Source organism: Taudactylus pleione, unplaced genomic scaffold (assembly GCF_031769625.1).
Source record: "Taudactylus pleione unplaced genomic scaffold, aTauple2 ptg000038l, whole genome shotgun sequence".
In the NCBI taxonomy this organism is placed as follows: Eukaryota; Metazoa; Chordata; class Amphibia; order Anura; family Myobatrachidae; genus Taudactylus; species Taudactylus pleione.
This window is the reverse complement of record NW_028284440.1, coordinates 5273351-5296305: the sequence shown is the minus strand read 5'-3', so window position 1 is coordinate 5296305 and position 22955 is coordinate 5273351. Positions and strand designations below refer to the sequence as shown.

At 43.9% G+C, this 22955-nt stretch overlaps 1 protein-coding gene across 1 annotated transcript; it reads right to left on the bottom strand.

The window, feature by feature from the left end:
* Positions 1–1239: 1239 nt before the first annotated feature.
* Positions 1240–16249, bottom strand: RAB21 (RAB21, member RAS oncogene family). Its single transcript, XM_088452535.1, has 7 exons — positions 15899–16249; positions 10526–10585; positions 8283–8390; positions 5072–5135; positions 2531–2585; positions 2342–2430; positions 1240–1910 (listed from the first exon to the last, which is right to left on the bottom strand). The coding sequence occupies exons 1-7, from the start codon at positions 16046–16048 to the stop codon at positions 1774–1776; spliced, it is 663 nt and encodes a 220-aa protein (XP_088308661.1). The 5' UTR covers positions 16049–16249; the 3' UTR covers positions 1240–1773.
* Positions 16250–22955: the final 6706 nt, after the last annotated feature.

The following is a 22955-nucleotide window of genomic DNA, read 5'->3' as shown; positions in this document are numbered from 1 at the left end:
CACTTATTCGCTCTAATGGTGCATACACAGTCAGAATTTCCTTCAGATCTGTACAATATCGATTTTAAAAATAGTTCAGTTGTTCACATCTGAAGGAAAATCTGACATGTTTGTCAGATGAACAATACGCATTCCAGTTTGTCAGATAATGATATCTGACAGCTGATGTGTTTGCAGTCAGATTTGGACGATTCCATTCATTTTAATACAGGCAAAAATCATTCATCTGACCGTGTATATGCACCTTAATGGAGCATACACACGGTCAGATTTGTCAGATGAACGATTTTACCAAAGTATTGAACGATTTTTGACTGCATTAAAATGAAAGGAATCGTCCAAGTCTGACTGCAAAACACATCACGTCAGATATTCGTTATCTGACAAACGGGAACGCGCATTGTAAATCGTCCATCGTTCAGGCATGTCAGATATGTCAGATTTTCCTTCAGATATGAACGACTGAACGATTTTTAAATCGTTATCGTTCATATCTGAAGGAAAAATCTGACCGTGTGTATGCACCATTAGTCATAGGCATTACCATTTACTGTTTTTTTCTCTCTCCTCCTCCCTCCCCCCCCCCCCCCCCCCCCCCCAATGTAAAATAATGTTTTAACCCACAATTCACTGTCCCTGCAGTATCCAGAAATAAAGTGCAGAGGAGTCAGACATATACCCACCACCGTAACCTTTAAATCTTTACTCATTTGACTTAGTATTTCCATTATTATATAACTTCAGTGATACATAAGACAATTCAATTTGGCTCACTCCAAGTGATAAAGCAGTGTAATAAAGAAAAAAAAAATTAAAACACTTCTAGAAATTTCAGATTTTGAACATGTTTCAAAACTAAAAAGATTTACATTGTTAAACATATGATGGATTTATTCTACAACGAATAAGTTACATGGGAGGTTTGTTTCTTTTTTTTGGAGGGGTGGGTTAATATGTTCCACACTAGAGGTGCTGGTTCTAGTCCGCATGTTCTATTATTTGGTCTGCAATTACAGAGGGCCAAAAAATGTGAACATTTTCTAGCAGATTTTAGATTTGCAAATTGTTCAAAAGTGTGAGGGGCAAAAAAAAAAAAAAAAAGTATGCAACCAACCACAGCAAGTAGAGCAAGATATGGATGGGCAATAGCAGGGACATGAAGGTCACTTGTAGAACAGTATTAAAGAAAAAATGCAACTGTAAATTCACTCACATTGTAGTACATTTCTTGCACATGAAAAAGCAGATAAAATATTTAATATGTAATGCACAGTGCACATTTACCAGATAATTTTACAGAAAGAATTAAGTATAACCAAAGTGGACAATCAGAATATGTGCAAACCCTGCAAAAATATGACTGGTATCTGCCAGAAAAAAAATGCATTTTAGAATACATTTAGTTTTCCACAAAATACAAAGGGCAGCAAAGTGCATACCATTCTAACAATGTACATAAGTTATTAAATAAGGATCAAATTTAAAAAGAATATAAATGAAGCTTTAAGTAGGTCTTTTCTACATGCATATTATTCTTCGTTAAAGAAAAACATATGTAAAAAGGCCATTGGTAATTGCTCTGTTAACAGTTGTAGAAAATGCCAATTCTGGTCACGCACTCCACTAGTATAGCACTTGGTCTCTGATTTAGTTACTTTTTTCCCTCATTTAAATACTGTTAAATGTTAAATTCTGTTACTCCAATGGTAAAAACATGTGACTTGGAATATGGCAATCTTCCTGATAGGACAAGTATGCAATCAGTTTGTACATTTATCCAGAACAGCATCCTCCAGCGGCATGTGTCTGTGGTTCATCATCTACAATCTGTACGCCTCTCCTTGCAGCTCCTGACTGACTAGGGCCATTTCCTTTAGCCCTTTCGTCTACTTGTGCCGTTTCAATCATCCCTACAAAATTTAAAATAGAGGTTTACTGGAATGAACAGAAACCACCGAAGCCACTTGCACTTAACTATGTGCTTTTTGGGACCATAGCACACTTTACTTCTGCACAGTAGAGAGCTGTGTATGAGTTTTTTTAATTACAAAAAATAAAAATAAACACAACTGACAAAAAAAATATTATATATTCCCCATTTTCTAAACATCAATACATATAACATGTAATGGTATTTACATTTTACGACAGAATAATTGTTTAATATTGGTCCAGTTAAGGAAAACTGAAGACTGGAGCACTCACCGCCTTCCTGGAGTCACTCGCGTGGGTACAACTCTCTATTACGCATGTAATCCAGTTATTAGTAATGTACATAGAATGCTGGTTTATACCTATAATGTATAGTTTAGTTTGTGACTACATAAATCTTAATACCTACTTTTACAGAGATCAAGGAACAACTCTTCAATTCCCTTGTTCTGCTTGGCTGAAGTATGATAGTGCTTTGCACCGACAGACTCCGCATACCTTGAAGGAAAAACAAAAAATGACAAAAAAGAATTACTTACAATTCAGTTACCGCAGAAGACTTTCGTTAAAACAAAAAGAAAACAAAGATAAAACATACGATTCTGCTTCTTGAATTGAGACATGTCTTTCTTTTTCCAAGTCTACTTTGTTACCTGTTTGGGAAAAAAAAAATAATATTTGATGTGAAATTTGGAACAGTCTCTGCTAGGCAGGTGTAGGTTTCTGGTGCTAATAAGCTGGTGTGACTGTTTAGACAGGAAATATCTAGCACAGTCAAAACAGCTGAGTGCTCCAATAGTTGTGGGACAAAAGCCAGGATGAACCGCATTCATGACCATGTTTAGGGTGATTTGCCTTTACCCCGGACATCACTTTATTGCAGGCGCACACTGCAGAAATTACTCATTCGTCCTTCATTAACATTCACAGCGCCATATAAGATCATCAGGTTTGTAGCGCAGCACATCAAATCTGACAACGTTGCATGAGACAGCAGGAGCGTGCATACACACGACATCGCTCCAGTGTGTACCCATTTTAAGCATTACTACAGTAATACAGCAGTCTTACAGTTTGAGCAACAGCTCCTTTATAAACCACTATCACCCATTACAGAAATGGACAAAGAAGAGAGGTCATTTTTTTTCCCCTTCTTAAATCAAGTGTCAGAAAGATCCATACAGGAGGGAAAAAAAAAAAAATCTTCTGCCATTGATTGACATTAAATTGTACAGCAATTAGCAATTTTCATTATATTGTATGTTTTTCTGTGCACATTTCGCTTTACCAAATACTACCATCAGGAAAAAGGTCTCACACCCATAGAGAACAATGTAGTAGTCATACAAGATTGTAAACTACATGCAGACACTACCATTCTCCTTCCTGTAAACTTATTTATCTCATCTCCACCCCACGATTGGTCCTCACATCTGATTAAAGAGGTTTGCATATATATTGTGTGTTTATTTATGGTTAACAAATTACTAAGAATATTAACCACTTGCCTGGCATGGTCGCATCAGATGCGACCGCACCGTATAGGTTTTTGCTGACTGGGGCGCACCTGATGCGACCAAACACCCACTGGGCGGCTGCTGGAACAGGTCCTCCCAAAAACCGGGCTCACCCCTCCATCACCCGGCGGTTGAGGTGCAAACCATCGATAGTTTACCTTATAGTGTTTGGTGCCATTGATGGTAAACGATTGGTTACCATCGATGGACACCCCACCAATGGCCATCTCTAATGTAAAAGCACTGCAGCCCTCCCCCCCGTAGTGAACACCCAGCAGCTGCAAATAATAAAAAGAACATTTTTCTAAAATAGTGTTGGATACGTTTTCAATAGATGTTCTGGACCTAATTCAATCATAAAATAAGGCAATTTTTGAGCGGTTTTGGAAAAAATATTAGCCAGTTAAGTGGTTAAGACAGCTGACAAGCTAGGGAAAGAGACATTTTTATTTAAGATTCTGAAATATTAAGTTAGGTTGGTGAGATGTCAATATTTGTAAAGGAGTTTAAGTTGAATATTGTGTTTACAACATTACTGGTTTTCAGAATTAACAAAGACAAAAAGTAGTCACCTCCAAATACTCCTTGCATAGTTATTTTAAGTGAATACATCTTCCTGTACAGTTTTTATATTTGATATTGTGCTGCAATCAAAAAATGTATATACACATCTAAAATCTAGGTATAAGATTATACCCTTCCACATCGCAATGCCGGTTCGCACCCGTGATTTTGTACACAGGTCCATCCCAGGTGTGACCCGGCTCAGATCCCTTTCAGATTGGCGTCCCGACCCGGCTTAATGCCAGGTCGATCCAGTCACCGCCATCACGTGCTGAGCCGGCGCTTAGAGATTAGATCATCTCCAAGCACCAGCTGTTCCTATGCATCAACCCAGGTTACCCGTTCACACTGCATCGCAAGCCAGGTTGATCCAATGTCCAACCCTGCTCATTACCAGGGTTGAAATACCGTCTTGACCCGGGTTATTGTAAACTGGTCCTTTCACACTGCTCAGTAACCCGGGTTGCTGTGCGTTCACGTGCAATAACCTGGGTTATTGCTGAAAGTGTGAAAGGGATATTAGTCTGCATTTTTATGAGAGATAAATTTAGAGAGATATTTGGTATACAGTATTTGCGATATATTCCACTATAGATAACTAAAAGTGAGATTAATGGAAACTTCGTAAGTAAGCTCTATGACAGTTCAGTAAAGGCGCATATCTACTCCACGACTAATGAACAAACTGTACAATAACTACATCATTATTGTTCATTATACTGTGCAGTGGATATTGTGCCCACATATATCATTCAGTGCAGGCACCCCGTCTCATCCCCGAACATGCCCAGCCTGACGATATCGTCAGGCTGGGCAGTATGTTCAGACAATGACAGATGCAGACAATGACCAGTGGGAGCGCCCATCACTAGTCATTGCCAGCATATTCACTGCAGGATTAATGAATGACGGAACGATAACGATGTCGTTATCGTTCAATCGTCCATTTATATTGTGTGTAGAGGATATGCGCCTTAACTCATGCAGATTGCCAACTCAAGAACAGTAATAGTCCAGGGGGAGAAAAAAAATAAATTAATTATAAAAAAAGAACCTACCTACTATACATAAACAGATTTCATTACCCAACATTTTTCTCAGCTCCTTCACCCAGTTTTTTACCTGAAAGTGGAAACAAATGATATTAGCAAACTTAAACAAACCTTTCAAATCTCAGAATCTGTAACATAACTGGTGGGTGGGGAGGGTTAATGGGTCAGCATAGGCCAAGTAAATTAATACATAATGCTTATTTTTCATTCCTTCTGCTGCTGTCTTTTTTGCGTGCATTAAGTCATTGTCTGGTGATTGACAGTGGGTGAGCATCAGAGAGGGTGCAATGTGCTCTCTCCAGCTCCAATGGAAAATTATATTTTTCTGAAGTGCTTGGCGAGTACCAGACAGACAATAGCTGCACCACATGCATTTTCTGTATATATTATGTCTATATGATCACCCACATAATGAAACCTGCAACTGTGTGGGCATCCACATGTGAAAGAGGGGTGTCCCCTCTTACAAATTATGTTGCCCCAATTTATTTAAGCTATTGTCTTGTGAAAAAAAAAAAATATATATATATTTTGGGTGCGGGAAAGGGGGGTTTGAGGCCTTTTCACATCCATAGACGTACTTATAACATACTGCAGGGTAAAATGGTCTTGCAATCACTAGATAAAAAGTACTAAGCGGCACCATTGAATGAAGGGGCATTCCTGTATCTAATAAATGAGCCCCTTGAGTTAAATAGTCCTGGAGGTTTTAAAGTCTGCTTAATATATACTGCTTTGAAAACCGTGTTAAAAGCTTTAGCCCTAATTCACACAATCCAACAACCTCAAATTTTTATCTGGCAAGTTGCACTGAGACTATTACACCTCATGAACATATAGAAAGAAACCAGAAATAGTGCAGTAGATTATAAGTACAGGTATTATAGGTCCTGAAGCAAGGTATAAGTGTACCAGAACATTAAGAAATTGGAGTAATCAAACTGCAAGATTACTACAACATTACTCTCCTATTTGCGCTACAAACCATTTGTCCAGCCTATCTCAGAATGTAAGCAGCAGTCCAACGTGCACCCTCCTCTCATCTCTGTCCTCAGATTAGAGGGGGGACGCTGCAATTCCACAATGCCTGCTGCCCACCTCCAGGTCAGGATCCTCCCTCCTGCGGAAGCAGCCCAGCTCAGTGAGCACTTTTGCTGCCTACAATGCCCCCTGCTGCTCAGTGACAGTGTACTCTGAGAGCCGGCCCAGCCAGTGCAAAAAAAAAAAAAAAGGGCCCAGGGAAAAACTCTTGACACTATTGCATTTCAACAAAGAGGCAATACCCAACAAATGCTCACTGGACAGTAATACAAAGTATGTGTGCAGTTGGACTTGCACAGATTTATTTTTTTTTTTTCAAAGAAAATATGCAGACTGCAATTTAAGCTGTGCAAACATAAGAGGGGAGATGTACTAAGCCGTGGAAAGTGGTAGAGTACCAACCAATCATCTCCTAACTCATTTTTCAAACAGCCTTTAAACTGACAGTTAGGAGCCAATTGGTTGGTACTTTACCACTCTCCACGGCTTAGTACATCTCCTCCTGGGAATGCAAAGTTTACTTCATAATGTTCATAAGTACATTAATAAAAATAGGACTGTTTGTGTTAAAAGCTAGCAGCATGTTACTTTCTCTGTTTGCTATCTTAATGAGCTGACAAACTATAGTAATCATAAAAATACACAAACGTCTCAAAGGCGCCCAAAAATAGAGTCACAATAATACCTTCCCAAAATGTCAGTTTAAGGAGAAAAACTCTGTCCTTTCTCTTTCATATGGAGTATGGGTAAGTATCTTGAAAATAAATAGATTTACAACTTCACCAAAACCAATTGGGTCATTTCCAGGGTGGAGACAGGCTAATTAGATCTCCGCCCTTTCATAAGATGGTAAGAGATGCAGATAGAGACTCACAGCCTTGAAGAAGAGTTGTGTAAAACCCGAAACGATACCCTGAGAGCCGACGGGCAGCTGGGAACAGTGGATGCATATTTCCTGTTCTGACATCTAGGAGACTGAGTGGAGTTATTCAGAACTGCCCGGTTTTATGCCTACACTATTACTCCTTATCTTGGAGATAGTAAGGTACAGTTCCACATATTACACTTATTGAGGAATTGAATATTTTTATAGATTGTACTTACATTGTGTTAATTACTTGAAAAGGATTTTTTGTAGTTTTCATATTCTTTTATACATCTTTTTTTTTTTTTAAATGGCTAGTAATAAAATTCTTGCCTTACAAAACATATTGCACTATATTTAAAATTGTTTATATTTTGGGGATTGATTGCCCACCACACAACAAAGGAAGTTTACAACAGGAAGAAGCTCTCGTTATGACACCTGTTTGATGAACCAGAAGGAAAAATCAGGATTGTCTATTTATTCCATATGAAAGAAAAAGATAGGACAGAGGGCCCGATTCAGACCCTCTCGCTAGATGCGGCCGCTCGCTCCCAGCGTATGGAAATTCAGCTAAGTGACGTCAAGGCAGGCAATCGCACGGTAAGGCATAAGCACGCCAACTATGTCTCGGCGAGCGATCACTTTGTGTGTTTATAGACGCCCACCAGCCTGTCTTTAGCTGCCCACTAGCGAACGTCATCTCCAGGAAGTTTAAACAACCATCGGTACATCGGGTTCCATCGGATCTGACCGCAGCGCTTGTGGTTGACTGGACCCTACCGCAAGCACTTCAGTGTATAATCCAGCCAGGTGACGTGTACCATGACGTTGCCTGTTAATTATGCACGCCTCCGAAACGTCATTTAATCACTCAGGCACGCCTGCGTTCACACCTCCACTGCCCCGTTACTACTGGTCTGCCCCTGTTACCACCCACAAACGGCCTCTCCTGTCACTCATTCCACTGGGCTGTCTTTGCTGGGCGAGCGAGCGCTTCCCAATCGCTCAAACTAGTTTGCGCACTGATGCATACGCAATTGCATAACATCGGCCACGTGCGAGCGGCCGCTTGCGAGAGGGTCTGAATCAGGCCCAGAGTTTCTCCTTAAAATGAGATTTTGGGAAGGTATTGACACTATTTTTGGCCACCTATAGCACCTTTGAGACATTTGTGTATTTTTAGGAACGTGTTCTGAATTTTATGCAGTACGGATACTGTTTTTTTGCAAACGTAGCAGGCAGCTTCATATAGGGGGCACCATTACACACATTAACATAATATATATTTTTTCATTAAGATAGCAGTACCTTTTGAAAGGAATCCTCATCTGTAATGTCATACACTAAAATAGCTCCATTAGAGTCTCTGTAATAGATAGGACCAAGCGCGTGGAATCTCTCTTGACCAGCAGTATCCTGTAAAGAGATCCAAAAAATAAATAAAATGAAAAAACCTTAAATTTTTCAGCTACTTCTCTGTAGGACAACCACCATATCTGTAACTGGACTTCATTCTGAGAGAGGCAGAAGTATTCATCAGAAAAAGGGATAAACTACATAAACATTCATAAAAAACAGCGCTAACAATAAACATAAGCCTTTGCTGCTGCTGAATATAAAGTTATATCATCATTTTTCAAGTAATAAGGAGACTTACACAGAAATAGCACTTGCGCAATTCTCAATTACCTTATATTCATAAGTTGGTGTGCTCCAATGAAAGTTAAAAATAGAGGGGGATATGTATTAATCGGAGATATAGCGTGTGGGGGGGGGGGGGGAGAAGAGTTAGAACACTTCTCCCCCATGTGTTAAAGCGGGGTTCGTTGGTAAATTAATCATCGGCGCTGCCATCTACAAGTTAGCACGCTGATGTGCTGGGCAATATATGAACGGTCAGTGGTACTGACAGCTGCAGCTTTCGGAGCCATCGTTGCCCTACCACCACAGCACGGAGAGCACTATCCCTGCTACAATAGCTGCATGCAAGATCTCGCGATGCTTGGGAGATTCCATGCATGCCCATTGGACCTGGCTGGGAAGGGAGACAGTGCATCAGCACTTGGCTGATGCTCTGTCAGGGATTGCCTCCCCCATTTTGGCAGATGAGATGTTCTTACATCTCATCAGTAGTGCTTCCTTCTCCTCGGTAAAGAGACAAAGCTTGAAGAGTTAAAGCAGCAAGATCCATGCCGCTATAATACATCCTCCCCAGATTATCTAAATTCTTACCCATAACAATTTTACCACCTACCCTATAAGTGCCTCCACCATTTCAGATTTTATGCAACTAGATATTGAGTTTAGGTTTTACCAAGAAGCCCGTTTATAGTAAGTTTGCATAATTTATTGAATGTAATAAAATTGCACAGTTCAAAGTGGGTGATCCAATTAGTCACGAGGGTCTTCAGAACGCTATGCATCAAGGCAACGTGAGTTATTTAGGAAAGACATTGCTATTTTCTCACAATCCCATCAGATGAGCGAGCAAAAACAAGTGCGGTTTTTACCTGCAGCCACATATTGTGCAAGGTTCTATCAGGACCTCACATTTACCAGAATCACCACCTAAATATAAGATCGGACCTGATTTTTTAAACATTTATGACAGTATTTTATTTTAAATGTTTTGTTTATTTTATTTTTTTTTACAGCTTTTGCCTTTAAAATCAAAGCACCAGGTAACACCATTAAATAAAACAAACCAACTTAAAAAAAATAAAGAAAAAAGAAAAAAAAAAAATCACACTCATAGGGGTACAAATTGTAAACACACTTGTGAGTAGCTAAAAGTATACAAATTTTATTTTAATTAAAAAACAAGTACATCCAAGTTAAAAGCTGCCAGCTTCACCAAGACTGGGTAGCACTAGGATCACAGCTTTGTAACAGGTACCATCTGTCCGTATCAGCAGCATCCCATACACAGCTCACGATTCAGCATCACCGGAATCCCCCCGTGACTACAATACATCAAACACTGATAGCCACACCCAACACGTTGGACTTTGTCAGGGGGTGTGATGAAGTCCAAGTGATGATACAGGTTGGGCGTGGCTATCGGTGTATGATGTATTGTAATCACCATGACAGCGGTGCGTATCCACTAGCAGATAGTGGAACGACAAATCACAACATTGGAATCGTACAGTCGTTCCTCTTCCCCTGCAGTGCCTACACTGTACAATATTTCGTTCAGTGTAGGCACCCTCACTCATCCAAGAACATGGTCAATCCGTCGTTATCGGCAGACTGACCAGCACGTTCAGGCGATAATAGATGTCAAAAACGAGCAGCTGGAGCTCGTATCGCTGGTCGTTTTTGAAATTTTCATGCCTGATTTGTGAACGATCAAAAAACGATTGAACGATAACGTTCAATCGCTCATTTTAATTGGCTAATGGATACCCGCCTTTAGATGTACGCGTTTTGAATTCAAGTAATATTTGCATACGACATACAAACACTTGTTTTGGACTTCAGTATTGGCAACAATGAATTATTAAATTACATTGGGAGGGTTACATGGAGTATTAACATGACATGCATACCCAAATTGCAAGGTTCACTCTTTTCCCACCAATGTTCAACTTCTTTGTAAGAAAGGATGCCTGCAAACAAAGAAACAATTAGTCTTGGTCAAGTCCCAAGTTGGTGCCTTGTAAACACAATGTTTCTCCAATTAAATTCCTAACCATTTAACTAAAACAGTAGTTTGTCCAACTCTCACACAAGCATATTAGATTCCCTTCTCAGCACTTCCAAAGGAGACCACTAAATGGTATGTGGGAGCAAAGAAAAAATTCCAGTTGAAGGGAATATGGCACTTCAGAGCTCTAATGCTGGCCATACACTAGCACGATGCATCTTACGATTTCCCTTGAACTTCCCGGCAGCTCCCGACCGCACGATATGGTGCTTTTTACACACACGATCTGCATCCGATTACGATCGATAATATGGGCTGCACATCTGATCATACGATTTAAGAGCTGCAGGAGCACGCATCAGATCGTATCCTACCTAAATAATACACGATTTCCACACGATTCATCATACGACACGTCCAAAACCAGGCAAAATCGCGCTAGTGCATGGCCAGCATTATTCTTGAGGACCAAATAAATATTCAGATTTTTGCTTTTTATTCCCATGAAGCCTCAAACATTGGTTGGGTCTCACGATTAGGAAATTCTACACCACAGGTTCTCAAACTTGGTCCTCAGGACCCCAAAGTGCATGCTTTCAAGGTCTGTGGATCTTTTAAAACGTGTCAGTGAGTAATGAGTACGCCTGTACACCTGCTGGGTGACCTTGAAAACGTGACCTGTATGGGGTCCTGAGAACAGAGTTTGAGAACCACTGTTCTAGGGTGCACTTTCAGAGTTTGCTAGCAAGCTTCTGTTTTATCCATATTTAAAACATTCTGAATTTGGGACACAATCAATAAGGCAATAGGCTGCAATTTTAACCGCACAGGAATTAGATTTAAACAATTAAAGTCGCAGTTGAAGCACAACAGAACTTGGCATGAGAAGAAGCCATAGGTGCTTGCAACGGAGACCTTATTACACAGATTCAAAGACATTTTATATAAAACATGACTTCCAAATCAATTTATTATGGCTGTAAAAGTGGTTTTAAAGTAGCGTATTGGAAAGAGTCCTGTTCCTATGGTGTCCAGCAGTTGATTTGTGTACCAGGATCCCTATATTAACTGCACTGCTTGGCTCTCTCCATAACCAAGAGTGAACCATACTGCACAGGTTTGTTATTGGGTGCCAGCGCTAGGTATCCCGACCAGGTTAGAATGCAGACGCCCCCAGGTAAGTAAGCCTAGACGTACCCATCCACTAGACGACAGGAAAAAGACTGCACGATTACGACATTATAATTGTGCGTTCAGTGAAGGCACATCAATCATCTGCAAACATGTTGAGTTGTACAACATTTGTACGATAATAGATGTCTAAACGGCCAGCGGGAGCGCACATCGCTGGTCGTTTTAGATATTTTTTAAACAATCTGCAAACGATTTTCAAACGATTACAATATCGTTAAATCGCTCAATTTAATAGTCTAGTGCAGAGGTGGGGAACCCTACAGCCCACGGGCTATATATGGCCCACAAGGTGAAACCATCCGGCCGGCTGTCAGCAGCAGAATCAGCGTAGTGTAGCTGCTGTCAGCGGCGGCAGGTAGCGCAGCGGGAGAGCGGGGATGTCAGGATTGTCATTAGCGGCTGGTAACCAATGACAGCCCTGATACACCCCTTCCCCCCGCTGCGCTATCAGCGGCTGCAGGTAGCACAGCAGGGAGAGGGTGTGTGCGCCAGGGCAGTCATCGGCTATCAGCGGCAGGAGGTAGTGCAGCGGTGGAGGGTGTCAGGGCTGTCATCGGGCGGATTAGTGCAAGGGCTCTTTGCCCATCAGCGGCAGCAGGTAGAACGGGGGGGGGGGGGGCTGTCCTTGAGTGGCACGCAGGGCTCTCTCCCCATCAGCGGCGACAGGCAGGCAGCGCACAAAGGGGGGGTGGGAGAACAGGGCCGTCATATGGTTGCCATTGGGCTGTTTAGTGCAGGGTCTCACCCTAACAGCGCGGGCAAGCAGGCAGTGGTGGCATAGCAGGAGGTGTGTAGTCAGTGCTGTCATCAGGCTGGTTAGGACTGAGAGGACCCCAGGGCTGCCTTATCAATTTATCAATCTGCCCGTCACACATCCATAGGGACTGCCCCTCCAGACTCTGCCTGGCAACATACCAAGGAGAAGCAGTTACTTACAGCCATCGCATTAAGGGTGAGTTAATAACGTTTTTAACCAAATATAGGAGGCAAATTTTAAGTTAATAATTTTGTATGGTCCCCGAATGATTTTCTAAAAATCAAAATGGCCCTTGGAAGAAAAAAGGTTCCCCACCCCTGGTCTAGTGGATAGGCACCTTAAAACCCTCCCCATAACTTCAGTACTTACCTTCTAGATTCTGGCGGTCGGGACGCAGGCACCAGTATTCTGACCGCCGGAATCCTAGCGGTCGGCATTCTGACCGCATCCCATACAGCACAGGCTGTAAACTGGAGAGGCCCTGGCTATATGGAGCATGCTAGGACACTGCTGATTAGAGTAAATAGTGGTGGACCCTTTCAAAGTGCTCTCATGAAAGGGAGAGGTCTAATCACGTTTTAAAAGTGGAAAACAGTTTTCAAACTTCCTAAGCAAAAGTATTAAAATATAAAAATGAGTACACTTAGGGTAACATAGTTACTATGCTGTTGACAATTTGCTGTTCTGACAGAGGTAAAAGCTATAAAATTAAATTAGACAGAGGTACAAAACAGCTTACAAAGTGCCTGAAAGTGAACACATGTGTAACATCTTGTGAAAGCCTTATGACTTACTATCCATTTTTTAGTGTGGGCTCCTGACCAGTGAACAATGCCAAAACTGTAGCATGCCTATTAACAGGCCAGCATTGTGACAACTCCTGTTAAACTTCATGCCACGAAAGACCATGACAAATGCAAACAAACCACTACAGCACGGTTAAATAAAACCGCCAATCTAGTCTTAAGGCCCCTACACACTAGACGAGGCTGAAGTTGGCTTCTTATTCGGCCAGCTTCTTATTCACTTCTTATTCACTTCTTATTCATTTTCCAGCTTCTTATTCAGAAAATGTTACATTAAAACATTTAAATAAAGTTAGATCACTAAACTAACACTATGTAAACAAACAATTGTGTCCCTCACACAGTCTACAATTATTATTTTCCTGGCACAATAAGGATTTGGGCATGAATAGGGCAGTAAACGGGCACAGGCACTATATTTTGTCATTTTGAATAAGAAGCTGTAGTTGTGCAGGGGTTAACTAGCTTCGGTCATCAAATGTTACACTTGAAACCCACAGAGGGTGGTCTGGTACATAAGACCCACTTGTCAATTGTCTTGACCAACAAGGATTTTGGCATGAATAGGGCAGTAAAGCGGGCACAGGCTCCAGAATTTGTCATTTTGAATAAGAAGCTGTAGTTGTGCAGGGGTTAACTAGCTTCAGTCATCAAATGTTACACTTGAAACCCAGAGGGTGGTCTGGTACATATGACCCACTTGCCATTTGTCTTGACCAACAAGGATTTTGGCATGAATAGGGCAGTAAACGGAGTGTTAGGCCAGGTCTATGGCATAATTAAGTGGATCGGGAACTGTATGTCAGTTAAAGCACTTCTACAAAAAAACATTGTGGAAAGTCAGAGAACAGGACATGCACCATAAGCCAGATTCCCTTTTTAGGTGACAAATACACATGCTTTAATTTTTTATTATGATAATTACTAAAGCATTGACACACGTGGAAGACAATCCATCCAATGTTATCAAGTTTACACAGCCAAATCAAATGAACGAATAAATGGATTAGGAGTTTTTCATCCAAAATAATGGATAGACTGATTTTTTGGAATACCGTAATTGTCCAATTAATCTATTCCACAATAGTCAGGCTAACAACTATAAGTGTATAAAACAATTAAAAGAAAAAATTTAAAAAAAAAGGAGCATTGATTGAAAAATAAAAATGAGGTCCAATTTCATACCATACTTAATAAGCAAAATGACTATCAGAACCTGAATTATCCAGCTGGGTCACCTATAAAAGACTACTCATGACAGCACAGATTTATTTCTAAGGCTGGGTACACACCTGAACGATATCAGCCGGATTTAGCTAAAATCGGAACGACAAATCGGGCATATCGTGCAGTGTTGTATGCCTGATTTGCTCGCTCCCGCGGTTGTATGATGGGTTGTGCTGCACAGTAAGTCACACTATTGCATGTGAGGGTGTACATATTAATGAAGGACGGAACAGCGATTGTTCCTTTGTTCATTCAAAACTTATAAATGTGTACCGGCAATCATGTGACGTCCGGGGTGAAGGCAAATCGCCCTGAACATCGGCACGATTGTTGGAGGTGTGTACCCAGCCTAAGTCAGTGTTATGTTATCTGAACCTATTAACTTGTACAGGGAAAAAAATTAATTAATTCAAGTAAAACGAGCATATTCTTGCCCCATGCATAAAATAGTTAAAGATCACATTAATGTGCAAGGTAGGTGCAATGCTAATGTCAGCAGCACATGACAAACAATGGGGGAAAAAAAATGGAATAAATCTTTGCACCTGGTTTTCAGACACATGATACATTTCTAGGAGTACAGTACTCACAATAAATATCTGGAAAGTGAAAGTGCAGAGTGATAAACAACCAACCACTCAGCTCCTAACCGTCATGTTACAGGCTGTGTTTAAAAAAATGACAGGAGCCGATTAGTTGGTCAGTTATCACTCTCCACTTCATCATTTTCGAGAGCTTAATACATCTGCCCCATAATGAGTAATGGCAGCCCATGCAGCTTTGCACTGCATATAAACTACACCTTACTTGGTGATTGCAAATATCTTATACTATTGAGCAGTAGTTCTTTACTCCAGTCCTCATGTAGTCCCAACAGGTCACGTTTTCAGGATTTCTAGATGTGGAAACAGGTGGAATAATCACCAATTCAGCTAAATTTATTAACTCACCTGCACATGATTAGAGAAAACATGACCTGTTGGAGGTACTTGAGAATCCCTGATGTAGAAGAACATGGATACCTGTATTTTGCATTCAGGATTATAAAAGTGACCTTGCCTGACTAGGGCATACTGTACATATGCAGCTATAAGGAGACACAAGAGGAGCAGTCAGAGCAACAAGTGCCCAGCACACCTCGGTGCTGGGGATCGCCGCACACCTGACACACGGGAGAGAGCACTTCCCTTCCCCTATGCCAGCGCCTGTCACCTATATGACCGATGGTGTGCGCCAGTGCTCTACGCCTCCCCCCCTGTCATGTACACAGCGCCGTGGAAGGGCCTCGCACCTGCAGGGTGGTGATGTGTTTGTCGTTGAACTTGTTCTCGCAGTAGCGCAGCACCAGCGAAGTCTTCCCGACACAGCCCTCCCCGAGTAGCACCACCTTGAACGAGTACGTCTTGCTGCCCCCAGCTCCGCCTCCACCTCCAGCCGCCATGGAAGCCGATGAAGCGAGAGCCCAGGCTACACCACAGGCCACACGCAGCCCCGGAGAGCGCCCCAGTCCGCGCAGACACAACAAACGGCTGCTGGGCGCCTATCTAACAAGGCTAGGGCTGCACAACTGTCTCTCGGCCACTCTCTAATGGCGACTTCTTCCTCTTACGTCACTTCTTTGATCATGTGATGTTGGCGAACAGCAAGTGGGTGACTGACGTCATGGAGGCGTGGCAATGTGTGTAAGAGCATGGGGTGGGCGTGGCACATGTAGTAGAGTCTAGTGTCAGTGTGCACTGTGTGCAGTGCGGTTGCGCAGTGGCGGTGCTGCTATCAGCTAGTGTGCCAGTGTCATTTGAAGTACAGTATATACGAGGCGCAAGTTAAAATAAAGTTTAGTAGGGAATTGTGTTTCAATTTTTAAAATTCAAACTTTCTCGTGTTGAAGCACCTTGAGTAACGGGGTACACTCAGCAAGGGGTACCTCCATCATAGTGCCATAGTTCTAATTTTAGGGGCATGACTTTACTACTGGGTGGTTTATAAGTGTACTGGTTTATCTTTTGCTGGGAATTACTACATGTTTGTTTATTATTGTACATTATTTCTAACTATCCACTCATTATTTCTGGTGTCTTTCTAATTGCTTTTACTGCTGCTATTTTAAGGACATTAATATTGCTGACATATTACTAGGAACATGGGGGAAATGGGAATCGGTATATATTACTGCCGGACGTCAGCCCGGCGGATTAAATAACTGACGCCGAAAGGCTGGCAGATGAAGATCCCGACGGGTGGCGTAAGTTCATCCCATAAGCCCGGAGGCAAGCTATAATTTGATGCCCCCTAAAACAAAAGGGAAATTAAATATGGTGCATATCTATCTATATCTATCTATCCATCACATATGTACAAAAACACTAATATAGATTAGCCTTAAGTAGGGTGAATATATTGTAGGCAATGGAGGAGGTGCCCCTTAAGAGCTGTAGCCCGGCGGCAGGCGCCTCCATTGTCTCCCATAGTTCTGCCCCTGCGACGGGAAGTAAGTAGGCTATCCCTAAACCTCTCCACCCCTAACCCTCCCTTAGGGGTGCCTAACCTCCCCCCAGGGGTGCCTAAATTTAACCCCCCGTCCCCACACCCTAAACAGAACACTCCCGGGGGGGTGCCTTACCCTAACCCCTCCCTTCCCCTAGCCTATCCCTCCTCCCCCCCCCCCCCTCCCCACGGCTATCCGCTCCTGACACAGGGCTTACCTACGATTGGTATGCCGGGCATGAGGATTTTGGCATGGGGCTAATGATAGGCGTCGGTATATAGACGCCTATCATTAGTCCCATTCCGGGATTTCATTGTCAACCGCCGGCTTCCTGACTACATACCTTTACTATGACAGCAGCTGTGGCCACTCACAAGCTCTGACTACAATTAACCATTAAAATATAACTAGGGCAGCTGAGTAATGTGTGCCCAGGCTTTGTTCAGATGGTAGCCAGCACAGAATCAGTCTGATTTACCACTGGTCGAATGGCCAGCGGTTCAAAACCCGACAGCGGAAGCCCGGAAGGGGTGAGGATCCCGACTGCCATTTTAGGTAAGTACCGCTAACCTAATTGCCTACCCTAACCCTCCTCTAGGGGTGCCTAACTCTAACCTCCCCCCAAGTGCCTAACGCTAACCCCCCTCTAAGTGCCTAAACCTAACCCCCCTTCCCCGCAGCCTAAATCTAAGTCTCCCGAGGGGGTGCTTAACCCTAACCTCCCCCCTGGGGTGCCTAATGCTAACCCCCCCTTCCCCTAGCCTAACCCTCCCGTGGGGGCAGCCTAACCCTAAGTCCCCCCGGGAGCCCCTAACATAACTCCCCCTCTTCAGCGGCTGTCCGCGCCCGGCTTACCTTTGATCGGGATGCCAGGTGTCGGGCTCCCAGCGTAGGTAAAATGGATTTCGACGCTTGTCATTAGACCCTTGCCGGGATTAGACAGTCGGGATGCCGACGGTCGGCATTTAGACCGTTGGCATCTCAACTGCATACCAGCCGGCACTGCCTGTTTTCCCGCTGTCCTTGCATTTCCATACGTTGCAGAGGTAGTTGGTGAAAGCTATCGCTAGTGAGACCAGACGATAACTATTGCTGGCCATGGAACATCTTACAGAGAAGCCATATTTTTCTGCCTATGACAAATAGACCCCTATATGTGTTTTATACCCCTTTCACACTGCCAGCAATAACCTGGGTTATTGCACGTGAACAGGCAGTAACCTGGGTTACTGTGCAGTGTGAAGGGCCAGGTTGAAATATCTCGGGTCGAGCAAAGTTAAACCCGTGTTCAACTTGGCTCACGATGCAGTGTGAACGGGTAACCCGGGTCGATGAGACACGGGTCCCGTTCATAGCATAGGAATAGCTGGTGCTTGGAGATGATCTCATCTCCAACCGCCCCACTCGACACGTGATGGCTGTGACGTCATCGACCTGGAAATAATGGACGTGTGAACAAAACCCTGGGTGCAACCCGCCATAGCAATGTGAAAAGGATATTAGTATAAAAATCACACAGAACTATTGATTGAACAATATGAAAAGCCCAGGCCCATACAAGTGATTACACAAGCCTCTGAAGCTAACTAGGAGTTTTTTTTGGCTAGAGATATTCTGAAAGAGAGCATGATGGATATTTTAGTCTTAGTATAATCAGCACTCACAAGGTCTGATACAGTGACGTGCGGTGAGGACAATGGCTGGGGAGATACACATAGAGATGGGTCTGTGCTGGGAGCCTGTCTCACTCCCTACTTACTGTAACTCTCCCCTCACTACACTAAGCTTCAGTGTCAATTGATTCTCCTACCTGCATCACCGTGGCATCTCTTGTCGCCAAGCTCCGATTTCTAAATACTACAGTGCACTTCCTGGTCACATGGCCCATTCAAGGTGTCCATAATTGCTCAAGGCACACCCCCCATACTCAGAGACATGCCTCTATTAGCTCTCTTTCTGTGCAGCTTACTGCCCATGGTGTGGCCCTGCCCCCACACTTGTAAAGTGTCTGACTATACAGAAGCGAGGCTGAGCTGTTGCTTCCTCATGTTTCGTCTCCCTGCAGTCCCAGGGAGCGCCACAAAGCTGGTGAGCGTTAGCTATAAAAATGATTACAATAAACAAAGAAGTTGTTTATAAGTTATAAATATCTTCATTGTATTAATCTAATCATTTTTATATCAAATCTCAGAAGTATGACAGGAGAGGCAGTGCCTCAACCGCCTACCCTTACTGCATGTCCTTGGTCTGATAATTCTCTTGTTCAGGGGTCTTGCTACATTCCAAAAAAAACACAGGACCACATTTAAAACTTTATACTGTGGGCCATCTTTAATCATAGTGTTTCCAATAAGGGATTGGGTGGCCCTGTAATGCTATGGCTTCTGAAAAAAGGGCACGCTTGAAGGTAGGAAGACTGGATGACTCTTTGGGGCATGGGTAAATCAGTGACAGGGACATAGGTGACAGTTGGGAAGAAGAAGAAGAAGAAGAAGAAGAAGAAGAAGAAGAAGAAGAAGAAGAAGAAGAAGAAGAAGAAGAAGAAGAAGAAGCATAGTACTATCAACTGAGACAGAGAAGGAGGAGGTCTCAGGTTCCAAAAGTTTGTGCAGCAAGGAATCACAGCTTACCAGTGGCAGCAGATAATTAACTCTGCCCTGGTTGAGGTCCAGGAGCCAGAGAAGAGACAGTTAGCAAGAGAAGTAGACCCCTAAGAGATGGGGTTTGTTAGTGATGCTGGGAGTAGTGGGAGGGTTGTTAGTGTTGTTGTGAGTAGTGGGGGGAGTTGTTAGTGATGCTGCGAGTGTCACGATCCTGACTATTTCTCTCATTTGTTATTAGTTTGTCTTGTGACCTACCTCTGCCACCTCTCCTGTGCACCCCCTCCCTCTGCGATCACAGCTGCGGCCCCCTTGTGGGTTATGACCCCCGCGATCACAGCTGCAGCCTCCCCCCGCGGATGCACCCCCCCACGATCATAGCTGCACACACACCATCCCCCCGCAATCACAGCTGCAGCCCCCCCAGCGGGTGCATCCCCCCATGATCATACCTGCACCCCCCGTGGGTGCACACACCCCTCCCCCCGCGATCACAGCTGCAGCCCCCCTGCGGGTCAAGACCCCCTCAATCACAGCTGCAGCCTCCCCCTGCGGGTGTAACCCCCTCTCCCCGCAATCACAGCTGCACCCCCCCCCGCGGTTACACCCCACCACGATCACAGCTGCACCCCCCTCCAGAGCCCGGTACTCACCGGCTCAATTTCCGGTGCATTGATGAAGCCGGAGTGCTCCAGATCTTCCTCCTGTCACTTCTATGACACCTGGGGGGTGCTGCCTGACCGACCTCCGATCCCTGTAGTACAGCCACTGGGGTGCTGTGGATGACCTCCCTCTTCAGGTTGTCGGACCTGCTACCCGTCGGTACCATATTGTGTGTGTATATTAGATGGATAGATATGTGTATATATATATATATATATATTTAGTATATATATTGTGACAGGGTCAGCATAATTCCACATGAGGTAAATGTGGAATATCCAGATCTCCCAGGTTTGGCAGAGCAAAGGCATTATGAATGTGTAATGTCCAGTTCAGGTGTTGCCTCAATCAGAATCTAGAAGGTAGCTGATTACAGACACCTGTGTGCGGCTGGTTTAAGAAAAGCAGAGACACTGGGGAAACTGAGCCTGACGGTGAGATAGTCGCCCAGCTTATAGGCACGGGGGTGACTAGTGTTAGGGATCCTGGACCTCCGAGTCCACTGAAGAAAATATTGCTGTTTGGAAGACTGTGTAGCATCTTGCCTGTGAAACTGCCATATCCTGTGTACCTGCCTGTGGTGAGCAATAAAGCTACTGATGGATTTTACCTGGTTTATGTGATTCTTGTCACATTTAGCGCCTGAACAGGGACTTGCTGGAAATAACGCAGCAAGAGCCCGGATACAGTGACCGGATCCACCCACAGCGGCAGTGAGGCGCTTTGCAGGATGCTATCCACTGCTCAGCGGCTTGGTGATTGAGTCGCTTTAGTAGCAGGTGGGTGAGTGTGACAGGCCAGCCGTAAAACGGCAGTTCACAGTGATAATATGTATATGCAAATTGTGCACAATGTAAAAACTGCTTAATTCCTATGTCTGTGGTTGAGTACCCAGGGAATGTAGTGCAGTTTTAAAGCTGCTGTTATAGATTGCTGGATCTGGCTTGCAAAAGAGAATTTATAAAGCCTGCTAAATTTGTCCATAAAGGGATATAGCAGTGTAATATGGAGGAATTTATGAAACTGTTTGCTGATGTAGGGCAGCAAGCTTTGGCTGCTGGGCAACAAACTGAAATTCAGCTATTACATGCAGAGTTAACTGAAGTGAGGAAAGGTAGGCAGGAGTGAGAAGTGTTACAGAAGCTTAATTCATTTGATGACATTGAAGCTTTTCTGTGCACCTTTGAGCGTACTGCCTCACATTTAAAATGGCCTGAGGAGGAGTAGGCTTCCAAACTTGCTCCCTGTCTCACAGGGGAACCTCAGAGAGCATATGTTGATTTAAACGTGACTGAGGCAAACTCTTATCCGCACTTGAAAAAGGGCATATTAAGCAGAGTTGGAGTGACTGGACCTAGCAAAGCTCAGGAGTTTCAGGAATGGCGGCTAAACCCGTCTGAAGCTCCAAGGGTCCAGCTGGCCAAATTAACCAGGCTGAGTAAGGCGTGGTTGCAGCCGGATAAGAACTCTGCTCAGTGTATAGTAGAGATGGTGGCTTTGGACCATGCTGTGAGGATACTAGATCGTGTGGTGCAACAGTGGGCTCTACGGGCTGATCCTCAAAGGTTTGAGGAGTTAGTGGTGGTGAGTGCATGGTACCTGACTCTTGGGAAGTTAAACAAAGTTAAACAGGAATTCCAGTCAGTTTTAAAGCCTAGAACCCAGGTCCCAGTTGTTAAAGCCAACAACCCACATCCAGCTGTGTGTTTTGACTGCGGCAAGCCCGGTCATTTGTGCCACCACTGCCCAAAGCAGGGCGAGCCAATGGACTGTAGTGCTGGAAAAACAACTCGAGCAGTGGTCAGCATGGTTGCGGGAAGCACTTCCCCAGCTCAAACCACCTTGTTTTGTTTGATGGTGCGAGTGGAAGGCTGGGAGGTCTGGGCCATAGTGGAGACTGGAAGCGAATTAACCATCATCTCTGCCAACCTGGTTCCACCTTGGGCTGATCAGGTGCTACCCCCGGTAAAGATTATATGTGTACATGGGGATTTAGAAGAATGCCCCCGAGTGCACTTCCCAATAGTGATCAAAGGGCGATCCCTGAAGGCGACAGCCGCAGTAGCCTCCCGGCCACCCTACCCATTGATCCTAGGTCGGGACTTTCCGTTGTTACAAGAGGTGGTTACATGGCATGATGACAGCAGAAGGTCCACATCAAAGGTGTCCCAGGAGCCAAGCTCTGCTGTTTCCCAAAGTTTGGTGGTTGTAATGCCCTCCTTGGCCAGTGAGCAACCAGGGGGGAGCAAGGCCGAGACACAGTGGGTTCCCATTGGGAAGTAGATGTTCTTGCAGGACTTTGGCCAGGATCAACAGAATGATGGGAACTTGATAAATGCATTTAAAAATGTGGTAGAGATGAATGGTAGAGTAATCACGGCTTTAAAAGCAGAATGTCCCGACAAGAGTTGTTGTACCTGGCGGTTCGTTGTCTCTGCCTATGCGGGTGCTTTGGCGCGGTCCTACCGGTGGGGGTGCTGGTGTTTGGAGGTTGGCGTGAGGTGCGCATCATTGTCCCAAGGGTACAGGCCATCTGGTGACAGGTGAGACTGGCAGCGCTGCCGCGCTGGGGACTGCTGGGCACTGCCATCTAGGTTTTG